We start from the raw sequence: 12,150 nt of genomic DNA, 5'->3' as shown, positions 1-12,150 counted from the left end.
GTTGGGCTGGTTCTCAGGGGTTCAACACAGCTAAGCAGTAACCCAGCCTAGGATCCCTCCAGCGATGGGGAACTCACTACCTCAGCTTTGATCTCTGTGTTTAGCTGTGAGAGTTTTCTGCCCTGAGAATGTAGCGCTGATCAGACCCCCTTCCTGGAGGCGGGCTGTGTGGGTGTCTTAGCACCCAGCTTTTGGTATGAAGAAGAAGTTGACTGTAGAGAAGGGAGGGCCCATGCCCTCCTGTTTGCCCCTCACCCTCCAAAGGGCCCCTGCCTAGACTGAGCCAGCCCCGAGGCCCAGCAGGACACCCCTCCCTCTGGAGGCAGCTTCCTGCAGGGAAGTGAACTCAGTTTGGGGAGACCCAGACCCCAATGGGAAGGAAGGCCCCGTGGGAGGCAGTCATGGGACTTCCTGTCAGGTGGGAGGTGTCCTGCTGCAGGCCCGTGACTGGAGGCTGGGCAGGGCGTTGAGTATGAGTTGAGTGCCCACAAGATGCTGGGCCCCAGTGAGGGACCTCATCGACTCCTCCACCAACCTAGATATAATCACAACACCAACAGTTCTCAGTCAGAGAACACACATCTATGGTCTGGGTTCTTGTCAACTCACATAATCCTCGTGACACCCCGATGAGGTAGGGATATCATTACCCCCATGGTAGGGGTGACGAAACGGAGGCACAGAGAGGTTTAGGAAGATGCCCGAGGTTACGTGCGAGGCAGTGGTCTCGCCAGACCCCATACCGGGCTGCCTGGATTCCATCGCGGTTCCCTCTACTGTTGGCTCTACTGCCTATTTCCTGGAGGAGGAAACTGAGGCACGGAGGTTGGGCAAGGCACACGGTTGAGGCTTCAGCCTGCTAGTTGGTCTTCGAGAATAGAGTTCCTCTACGTTTATCCCCCACTGATCGTCCGCATGGCCAGCGCCCCCTGAAGCAGCAGCAACGGTAACCGTACAACCATCCTGATTGCTGGAATGCTCTAGCTGTGTCAGCTCCACGCGCCACCCCGTCTCCACGTCAGCCCGATGGATTTTAGACCCATTTGGAAGATGGGGAGAGTCAGGCTCCTTGAGAAGATGAGTTGGGGTGGCTAGGGCAGGGGCCTGGCCAGGATCTGAACCCCAGCCTCTGGCCCCAGGGTGCCTTTCCCCCACCCCACGCCTCGGGATCAATAATCCTGCAGCATTCTGTTTGCCTTCAAACGCTCCCACGGGACTCGTCAGGCAGAGCCGTGGCCCATTAGTGGTTTCTGCACGTTTGAAGCTGGCCCAGGCTCCCCAGGGTCGGCCGGCAGCCAGGCCAGGGCCACGGAGAGGCTGGGGGAGGGGGGCTGCCACGGCACTGGGGGAGGCTGCCGCCTTCATGTGGGTTTCCAAAGACCTGTGTCCCGCTGGCTGCTGGCAGCTGCCTGTGCCTGTTTTATGGGCCACGTGGGGGCTTCTTGGTCACCTGGCTTCTAGCACACTTGGGTTCAGCCCCTTTGCACAACAGCAAGAGCTACAGGTGGAGATAAGGGGGTGGGGAATAGAAGGAACAGACAGCCTCCAGCTCCTGGAGTGCGGTGTGGCCCTGGGCAGCTGACCCGACTGCTCTGAGCATCTCCTTCCTCATCTCTGAAATAAACATCATCACAATAGTAAACGCCCCCGCTGAGGAGCTACTGTGGGGCAGGGTCTGTTCTAAGTGTTCCACTTGGCCAACTCTCAGTCCACACAACGCCCTTCAGAACCGTTCCGTTATTAATCGTTACATCGTACAGATGCTGCAGCACAGAGAGGTGAAGCGACTTGCCCCAGGTCACACAGCTACTACATTATGAAATCCGGATGTTACCTAGACGGATCTGAACTTCTACCCACTTCCACCGCCACCTCCCCAGTCCCAGCCACCATCAGGGCTGGCTTCTGCTTCTGTGGTAGCCTCTGCCCCGGGTCCCAGCTTCCAGCCTCTGTGCCCTGCAGTGTGTTCTCACGTGGCAACCAGAACCAAACTGATCTGACCCCATCCCTCCTCCGCTCAACACACATCACTGGCTCCCTAGTGACCTTTGGAATCAGTCGAAGCTCTTCAGCTCATCTCTGAGACCCCTCACATGCTGTGAAGCCTGACACTCTAACCACACCAAACTTCTAGTTATTTTCTGAACACATCGTGCAGACCTGTGCCTCTGTGAATCTGCACACACCGCTGCCTCCGATGCTCCATTCACTACCTCACTTTGCTCCCTGCCGAGTTCCCAAACAATCTTCCTGGTTTTCCTGGCTCAGCTCCAGTGCTATCCTCTTGGATTTTTCTCTGCCTCCCCTAGGGAGAACCACACCCTTCCTGGGGCTCCCATAGCACCTTGCACCTGCAGTACCCCGCGGAAGTACATAGCTCACTCAAATATTGAGGCTGTGTTCGCTCCAGCCTGGGAGCCTCCCAGAAGCTGGGCTGGCATTCAGCCACCTTAGCATCCCCTGAGAGCCGGGAACACAGGGACAGGCACTTGGAAAATGCTCACTGAATGAAGGAAGAAAGGACCAAATATAGGTGAGGGCACCTAACTGAAGCTACAAATGACTAGCTTGGAGATTGCAAGTTAGTGGTGGATGAGCGTGTGTTTTGGTGTGCATGCTATTTACATTTTTAAATGCTGGTCATTTAAAAATTGGGGGAGACTCACTCAAGTCTGGATTTCAAAAATCCCCAAATATCCAAAGAGGTGGACACAGGGGCTGGCCTCCTCGGCAACCGTTCCCTGAAACTGAGCCACGGCCACCACAGTCATGGGTCTGAACATTAATTGAGCACCTACTGTGTGCCAAGCACTAGAGAACAACAACCGAGAGCCTTTGCCTTCCCAGCCACTGCACACACTTCTGTGAGCTTCCCGGGCTCTCTGGCCATGGGAGTTTTCCGCCCCTGTCAAGATGGGGGAACTGGGTCCCAGGAAAAGCAGGGATTTGGCCCCAATCCCCTAGAAATCGGGGTAGATCTTGAGCTCAGGTCCCTTCTCTCTCTTCCACAGTGTCGGGTAACTAACACCTTGGCATGAATGAACCCTCGTTCTCCAGGAGAGAGGAACCGCTCTACAAGGAGAGCTCCAGAATGGTGTGGTTTCAGGTAAACCATGTGCTTCCTCTTGTGTGTTCTGCTTGCGGCTGGAAGGAGAGGGGACAAAGGCCCCCGCAGTGGCGGGCCTGGCCTGTCATCAGGAGGAGCGGTGGCTGTGCTGCGGCTGCTGGCAGGACCAGCCTGGCCGCCAGCACTGCCTGCTTTGATTGCCTTGTCCTTTGTTCCGCATTTCAGGGCACTCAGCTCCAGGGCTGGGTGCCAGACTCCCTCCCGTACCCCATCACCAAGCCTGCTACTACGGCCTGGGCAGGTGGAGGTGGCCTCCTGGAGCAGCCCCAGAGCCCCAGTGGGAGGAGCCCAGAGAGGGAGAGGAGCTTAGCCAGGGTGGCAGAGCAAGGACACAGCCGCACAGGATCCCAAGGGGACTGAGTCCCCAACCTGGTTGCTCGTAGGGCCCGAGGCGAGGAACAGCCCCACATCCTTGGTGCCTGGCCTCCTGGCCCATCGGGCCCCATCCCCTCCCCTGCCACAGCCTCATCCCCTCTGGGTTGGACTCCATAGCTCCCTCTGAAGGAGGAGGCTGGGGCGATGGGAGAAGGCAGGGAAGGATGCAGGGGGGAAAAGGAGGGGCAGGGACAGGAGAGGAGAGGGAAGAAGCTGGGTATGAAGAGGATCTGACCCAGGACCCGCCCCCCCCCAAGCCCCCACCCCCGCACCAACCGACAAGCACTGGCAGGACGCTGGCAGTGCTGTCCAAGGTGCTGGGGCTGCCAGGCCTGGCAAGGGGAGGGGGCTCCGAAGACCTGAATCTGAATGTCCCACCCCCCTCCTCCTAGCTCAGGCTCCCCACCCTCTGAGCCTCAGTTTTGCTGTGTGGAAAATGGGGTGAAGCCTACTGGCTGGGTGGGGAGAGCCCAGTGGGTTGTAAGGTTGTGCCTGCGTCAGCCCCCCACCCCCACCCCCAGCCTGCATCAGCTCTGGCTTCCAAGGGTCCGTGATTAACGAGGCTGGTCCTGCAGCGCGGCGCCGGGTCCCCTGGGGCCCGCCTGCTAACGGGCAGCAGCTGGCAGCCCTGTGACACCCAGTGGGACCCAAGAGGCCTCCCTTACCCCCTCCCCTCTTGTGTCACAACCTCCTTCTTCCACCTGGGCCTGAGATCTCCTCCAGGACCTCAGCGATGCTGCTTCTGCCACCTGGAAGTGTTCCTCAAACCGAACCCGCTCGTGGAGGTCTGGTCCTCAAGGAAGTCCTCCCTCTCAGAGCCCCCAGGCTCACGCTGCCCACATGACCTGGCCTCATGGCAGCCCTCTCGGGAGGGACTGTTGTCATTGTCCCTTTACCAAGGCGGGAATGGAGGCTGCCAGAAGTTAGGGGGTGTGCCCACCGTCGCACAGCCAGCAAAGGACCAGGCTGAATTCAGCTCCGTATCTGAGTCAGAGGCTTCAAGTGCGGTTCCCATGCTATGGATCTGCCTTGGCCTTCACCAGACTCTGAAATCACGCTGGCAAGGGTCCTGTCCCTCTCTTGGTGTCCCCAGGACCCAGCCCAGAGCCTGTCACTGACCAGGCACCACTGAACTGTTAGATAAAAGTGAAAATGAGTTTATGTTTTCAGAAGAGTCTCCTGGAGTCAGAAAAGCACCTGGAGGCTAAAAGGGCGGTCTGTGGTGGTTGAAATGGAGGTCTTGCAGCAGGGAGTGCTGGGAGACAGCCATGTGAACAGATTTCCACTCATTGGACCTGCTACCACCATGGGATGGACCCCTCCCTGCCCCCACACAGCTCCTTCCCGCCTCCGCTGTCAAGCCCAGCTGCCGGAGTCTCCCAGCTCAGCTGGGAGAGAGTCCAGGGGTCCTTTAACTAGGGAGCTGGTCCCGGAGGCCTCTGGCGTTGCCCAGGCCACTCCTGCCTTGGACTGGACCCTGACAACAAGCCCCAACAGAGCTCTCAAGGGAGAAGGGGGAGGGGACCCTCTCCATCCCTGAGACCTGTCTGAGTGGCCTGGATTCCAGCTTGGGGCTGAATGGGTGTGTGACTGTGGGTAAGTCACTCACTCTCTCTGGCCTCAGTCTCTCCATCTGTAACAACGGCCTGCCTAGGAGTTTAAATTCTGGCAGTGCTTTCCCTGGTGACGGCCGCTTCCCTCTCTGGGTGGCCCCTCTGGTTTCCAACAGCCTAAGCATGTCCTCAGACAGGACATTCCCATAAGGGCAGTGACCAGGGCTGAGAGGAGCCCAAGCTCCCCGGAGAGGGAATGATGCAGGCTCAGGAAACTGAAACCAGTCGCCCCCATTGCTCCAGCCCTACGGTCTGGAAGTGCCGCTGCTGCCAAGCTTCAAGCCTCGGGACAGCAGCTATGGATGGTCCCCAGCCTGACCTCCCCAGCCTCAGCTGTCCCATCCTCAGAGTGAGAAGAAGGCTGCCGTAAGTCCCCCTAGCAAGGGAGAGGAGAATGGGAGACACTAATCCGTCAGAAAGGTGGCCCGTCCTGTCCCAACCATGTGAGTTCAGGGAGGAATGTGGGAGTTGCCTGGGAGGTGGCTAAGTCACATCGCTGTCCAGCTGTGGGGAACACGTGGAAAATCTGGGGTCTGGGTGAGGCCCTCAGAAGCCACCACCCCAATGGCAGGGTGGGGGACAATGACCTTCAGGGAAGTTGTGGCCTCGCAAGGGAGGCAGCCCTGTCCCCAAGACCGCCGTGACCCTTGGGGACACCTGTGCCCCCACTTGCTGCACCCACTGGGGCAAACCCATTGACCTGCATTTCCCATTCGTGACTCTTGATTTGCCCATGGTAGGGGCAGCTCAAGACCAAGGAAGAATGAGGAAAGTGTGAGGGAAACAGCGAGAAGATCATGGTCCTGCAGAGGACATGCCTCTGCCTTATCCCTCGCCTACCCTGGCTCTCCCTCTCAGGCCTGTGCCTGGGACCCCAGGGTGAGGGATCTAACATCACGTGGCCCAGGGTCACAGCCTTCCCCCTGCACGTGGGCTGTGGACCTGCAGAGCTTCAAAGGGAACCTCACCTCCCGTGGGGAGTGATGAAAACAGCCCAGCAGGGAAGAGGTGAGCAGGCACCGGCTGAACAAACAGAAGCCCCCGTGGGACCCAGCCTGGCCTCTCTCCTGTGGGCCAAGCCTGACACCCGGGCTTCCTTCCGCTGGCTGCACGACACACACACACAGGGCATTCCTGCGTCAGTGGCATCCAAGCCACTGGTGCTGTGTGTTTGTAGATACACGCGTGTGCACCGTCGCACCCACCACGAGATGTGGAGTTCGGTATATGCTGTGTCTTGGGGGGTGGGGAGCGAGGGGGGGTGCCCCTGTGTTAGCCCAGGGGCAGGTCAAGAACACGAGACAGCAGGGGTCAGTGAGCTGGAGCCTGCTGGTCAAATCCTTCCCCGGCCAGCTTTTGCACAGTTCATGAACTGAGAGTGGTTTTCACATTTTTAAATAGTTGGAAAACAAAGACTATTTCATGACTTGTGAAAATTTCAGCGTCCACAACTCGTTTTATTAGAACACAGCCCAATTGTTCACTCGCTTCCCGTCTATGTCTGCGTTCGTACCACAACGGCAGATGTGAGCACTTACAACAGGGACCGGCTGGCCCACAAAGGCTAAGATAGTTACTATCTGACCTAATCAGAAAGTCTGTCAGCTCAGCTCTAGCGTTAGGGTACTAGCAAAGCTGGGGCTCCGTGCCACCGCCCCCCAAACCAAGTTAAAAAGTTCAGCTTCAGTGAATTTATCAAGAATTTTGCAATTAGAAAATCTAGATAGGAGCTGTGTTCATTTCAGTATATATGTGAGAGCTTTCGGTTTCCTAACTTTATATGGTTGTGTGTGTGTGTGTGTGTGTGTGTGACAGAAAGAAAAAGAGACAAAATCATAGTCTTCAAGATTGAGCATTTCCTACCCATTTCTTGCTCATCTGTAGTGCTTAGTACATGCTAGGCTCATGGTGGGTGATCAATGTTTGTGAGATAAAATAACAGGCTTGGTTCTCTCCATTACCCAACAACCCTGCTAGCAAGGCGATACTCTTGCTCATTTCATAAATGTGGACACTGAGGCGAGAGCTAAGGACACCTGCTTGAGAGTCTCCCCGGACCATTACCAGTGAGAACAAGATGTCCTTTCTTGCCATTGTCTTACTTCTGGGAGGAGCAGGGGGCGCATGATAACGGGTCTGCTGGGGAGGCATTGAGCCCCTCCCCCCCCAACAATTTTCCCCAACTAAGGTGCCCCACTCTCCACCCCATAGATTTCCAGGCCTTCCTCCCTCACTGGGGGGTCTTGGCAGCCTCCCAGCAGCCTGTTGAGGGATAAGTGGTTTTTTCCCTTTTCCGGCAAACAGGGGGCAGGTGTGGGTGAGCAGCTCCGGGGAGGAGGTGCAGGGAAGTAAATGAAGCTGAACTTCAGCGAGGTTGAAGTTCAGGGTGCTGCCAACAGAGTGGCAGAGGGGACTGCCAAAGCGGGGTATGGGGGCAGTCTGGGTAGCTAGGGGCCCAAGTGGGTGTGTTGGGTATAGAAAAGGGGCCCGAAAGAGGGGATCAGAGACCGAGTGGTCAACCCTCAGCCTTGGGGGTGGGGAGGTGGCTATCCCGGCCACTCAGGGTCACCCTCCAAGCCAGACTATGGAAAATTTCCACTTCCAGTGCTAGTTCTGAACCTGCAGAAGCCAAACATCAGACCAAAGAGAAAACCCACCTCCTCCTGATGTCCAACCGCTGCCCTGCACCAGAGAGGGTTTGGGGATAAACAGGATGAATAGGGAAGGGGATGCCTAGCATTTCTTAGTTCTCTATCAGGGACTCAGTGCCTCCGGGGAAGAATGGGCAGGAGGGTTCGATGGCGATTTTCTCTACTGTCTGGAAAAAATTTAAAGCCCCTTTTATGGCTGTCCAGGCTGTGCTCCAACCCCGTCTTGCACCACCTTCTCATTCACCGCACTCTACACACAGTGGATTTGAATGTATGCTGCTCCTTCCTACCACAGGGCCTTTGCACTGGATGTTCCCGCTGCCTAGAACACTGCTCCCTCCCCTCATTCTTCAGATTCCTGTTCAAACATCACTTCCTCAGATTAACCTTCCATCACCACCCTTCCCCCAGGTTTATTTCATGTTCTCAGGTCAGCAACTGATTATCTGTGCATTTGGTGTTTGTTTGCTCCCTGGGACCTCCAGCATAAGTCCTCTAGTGTAGGTCCTCCAGTGAACCTCTACTCAGCACTCTCTCTGTCTTGCTCCATGCGTTTCTTTCCTAGTGCTTAGCACAGGGTCTGCCACACAGCGAGATCAATAAATGACTGTATGATGGTATGAATGGATGCCTGGTACCACCAGCGACTGCCGTCAGTGCCTGGAGTTACGGCAACAGATGAACTAAAACCATGTATTATGAATTCATCTGTGTTTCTATGCTTGGTGACCACTCTGTAAACACCAAGCGATGTCCTAGAGTATAGCTATCCACTAGAACTTTCTGTGGTAATGGCAATGTTCTGGATCTCTGGTGTCCAATATGGTAGCCATGAGACACATGTGGCTGTTAAGCTCTTGGGGGGTAGGGGACTGTGGGACTGAATTTTAAAGTTTAATTTTAATCGATGTGAATTTCAATAGCCACATGTTGTTGATGGCAACTATACTAGATGGCTCTAGAGAACAGGGAAGTGTCCTACTACTTCCAAGGCTGTTATGCGCAGTTCTACCAACCAGGAATTAATAGGGACTCCCCCCCAAACCTCTATCACTGGTCCTTGGGGCTGAACATGCCAAGGATTCTGTGGCAGCTTCCTTGAGGCAGGCACTCACTGTCCCCCACTGCCTACGAAGCTTGTCAGAGACCACCAAGCCACAATGACTCAGAGAGATCTCCACAGGGATGGCACGTTTCCAGAACAAGAATGCTGAGCGTGGACCTCACCATCTTTATCACCATCATCCGCCTATCACGCAGCCGCCAAGACTGCCACCAACCTCACTCTGTCCATCATTATTGCCCATCACAATGCCCCCCAACTCCCGACACAACCACCACCAATTCCACAGGCAAAACTACCATTGGCAACACCACCAACACTATCTCTACCATTGCCACCCCACCCCCACCATCACCACCCCCACCACCTCCCCCCCCTCCCCAAACACTGTCCCAATACCGCCAACACCTGGAACCAGTGCAGGAAACCAGTCAAGAGCACTGGCTCTGGAATTCAATTGCCTGGGCTGAAATCTCCGCTCTGAGTTTAAATCACTCAGTTTCTGCGAGTCTCAGTTTTTTTTATCTGTAGAATGGGACTAATAATGATCATAATAATTATATGATCATAAGACTTAGTGTCTGTGACTGTTGGAAAAGAATCAAATGAGGAAGTGCTTGGAAAGCTCTCTTCCTGGGTGCTAAGGCTTTTCTAGGTCCTGTGCTCAGTGAGCACAATTTTATTTAATTGTCAACCAGCAGTGGGAGACACTGATTCCCCGATTTTACAGATAAGGAAGCTGAGGCTAAGAGACTTGATGTGACTCGCCCAAGGTCCTACAACTTATACAAGGGCCGGACTGGAGCCCGAGTCTTCTGCTGGAGGAGGCTAGGCTGTCCCTTTTTTGGATCAGCAGACCAGCCTTCCTGCAGTCCCTGTCTCCCCGACTCAGGGATGCTGTGGGGATTCCAGCATCCCACCATGAAGGGTGGTGACATTGGTGTGGGCTGGTGAGGGCTCAGTCTCAGCCTGGCAGGAGGGGTGGGGAGGGGCGAGGTGGGGAGGGGCGGGGGCAAGTCTGCTCACCTGTGTCCTGGCGAAACTGGTGCATGGACTGCAGGTCAATGATGTAGGGCACCAGCTGGGCGTCCACCTGCCCCAGGACCACGGAACCGCGGGCGTCCTCCTTGAGCACATTCTCGATGTGGTGGCACACAGTGGCCGTGTAAGGCCGCCAGCGGCTGTGCTCATTTAGCCACTCCCACACCACCACCCGGGCCACGTTCTGCGGTGGGAACCCCAGCCCGCTCCCTGGCAGCATCACACCTTGGCCTGGCCTGGACATGGCCGCTGCTGCAGCCTCAGGGGCCAGGACCCCCCCAGGACAGGCCCAGCTCCTCCTGGGCCTGGGGGCGGGCAGGGAACTTCCTCTCTCCCCAGGGTGGGTAGCAAGAGCCAACTGGTCTCCTTTCTACCTCGGGGTCCTCTCTGAGGCCCAGAGGCCTCAGTGAAAGGCGCGCAGGGTGCTGCTCCAGGCTCCAAGGACCCCTTCCCCCAGCGCTGTCTCATAAAGGTGCTGCTCCGGAAAGCAAGTGTCTTTTTTTGTGATGGGGGAAACGCTGCTCTAGATTCCTTGGCTCCCTCGGCTCAGGAAAGGGAGTGAGGCAGCCGCCCCTGCTCTAGGTCCAGTCTCTTCCCTGCTGGTCTCTGGTCACTTCTTCCCAGCCGGCCACGCAAGGCCTGTCACCCAGGAGGCCCGGGCCAGCCTGCTGCTGCCTCTGCGGCGCCCAGCCGGCCCTCTGCGCTCCCAACTGCGTCCCAGACCCTGTGCCTGGCTCCAGTGGGGCTGCTCGCCTGGTCTTGGGTCCGCCCCTCCGACGGCTCCTGCTGAAGGGGGGCGTCCCAGTCCCCCTGGTTCCTGCTCCACACGGCGTCCTGGTAGGCCTGGGTGACTGAAGAACGCACGGGGGAGGGTGCGCCGCGTACCCCTGGCCCGCCGGCCCGGCTGCGGCTCCGGAGCTGGGCGGGGGGGACGAGGGGGGCGGGGGCCCGTGGGCACGCCCCACCCCACTCGTGCTCGCGACCTGCCGGGAGACAAGAAGGGGAGAGGGCCCTTTAAGAGGAGAGCGCAGCACCCCCTCCCCCTTCCCGGGAGAGGGATCGGCTGAGAACAATGGGGAACCGATGGGGGGGCCGGCGAGGGGGGCTTAAGGGGGTCGCCGCCTGTGTTCCCTTGGGGCAGGCCTGAACTGAGGACTGGGGCCAGGGGCGCGATTTTTCCGGGGCTCCTCGCCTGCGGCGCCCCCTCCTCAGCTCCCCGAGCGCTCCCCTCCCCCGGGGCCCGCGCCCGGCCGGGATGCAGGGTGCACGGGGATGCGCGGATATGCGCGGGGATGTGCGAGGATGCGCGGCGCTGCAGGCGCGGCCCAGGGCCCCTCGGGGGTCGCGTCACCGAGCAGGCGAAGCCGGGAGCTGGAACGTCGCTGCCTCCCGCCCTGGGAGTACCAGCCCCCCTTCCCCAGCCAAGAACTCCCCCCTGCGCGCGCCGGCCCCCTGCAGGAGCCGGGGGTGGGGTCCCTAAGCACCCCGCGCTCTCACCGCCTTCTCCGCTGTGCTGCCTCCTTCGCCGCCGCCGCTTCAGCACCGCCGCCTCCTGGGCTCCCCCCAGAGTGGGAGGGAACCGCGGTCCCGCCTCCGCGCCCTTTCCCTTCCAGGCCCGGCAGCCACCGCACGCCGGGGCGCTGGGCTTTCCGCGCCGGACAGACTGCCCCGCCGACCGACGGACGCACGCGCCGGCTCTGGAAGCCGGGATCCCGCTGGTGGGAGGCGGCCCGGGCAGCGCTCCGGGGAGGGGCGGTGGAGGGGGCGGAGAAGGAGGAAGGGGAGGAGACAGACCGGGCCCCGAAGCGCCGCTGGCGCTGACACGCGAGTCCCCGGGACGCCCCAAATCCTCGGCTAGGCCCATCTGGGACCCCGGGAGGTCTCCTGACCCCATGCAGGAAGCCAGGCTTGGAGTGAGGTGTCTGTGGGTCGCCTGCTTGAATCGTAGTCGTCTTCACATTCCAGCTGCCCAGTCCCAGGGCCTGGAACCCAATAGGTGCTCAATAAATGCTTGAATGAATGATTATGATCCAGAGACCGCCCAAAGGAAGATCTGAGAGCACTGGAGGGTAACTTTCTCTTCTCCTTTCACTATTCTGGGAGAGGGGCGTGGCGAGGGGCTAGCAAGGCCCATTTCAGAGCCAAATGGGATCACGAAACAGGGGAAGACTGAGGACCAGAGAGGGTAAGAAACTGCCAGGCTCACACAGCAGGTTTGAGCAGTGCCCAGACACCCACCTGGAGCTGGTTCTCCTCCCGGGATGGAATTAATTAGGCAGC

General features: G+C 58.1%; 1 protein-coding gene across 1 annotated transcript in view; it reads right to left on the bottom strand.

Moving 5' to 3' along the window:
• Window positions 1-11,609, bottom strand: part of DTX1 (deltex E3 ubiquitin ligase 1) — a 33,973-nt gene extending 22,364 nt beyond the window's left edge. Inside the window, exons 1-2 of the mRNA XM_045073502.1 lie at window positions 11,368-11,609; window positions 9,856-10,853 (exon numbers count right to left, since the gene is read on the bottom strand). Coding sequence (XP_044929437.1) covers window positions 9,856-10,114 — 259 coding nt within the window. The 5' untranslated portion in view covers window positions 10,115-10,853; window positions 11,368-11,609. The remainder of the gene's footprint in view (window positions 1-9,855; window positions 10,854-11,367) is intronic.
• Between the last annotated feature and the right edge of the window lie 541 nt (window positions 11,610-12,150).

Source organism: Mustela putorius, unplaced genomic scaffold (assembly GCF_011764305.1).
Source record: "Mustela putorius furo isolate JIRA1106 unplaced genomic scaffold, ASM1176430v1.1 tig00537248_pilon_pilon_pilon, whole genome shotgun sequence".
Lineage (NCBI taxonomy): Eukaryota > Metazoa > Chordata > Mammalia > Carnivora > Mustelidae > Mustela > Mustela putorius.
The sequence above is the reverse complement of the archived record's forward strand: the minus strand, read 5'-3'. Positions and strand labels throughout refer to the sequence as shown.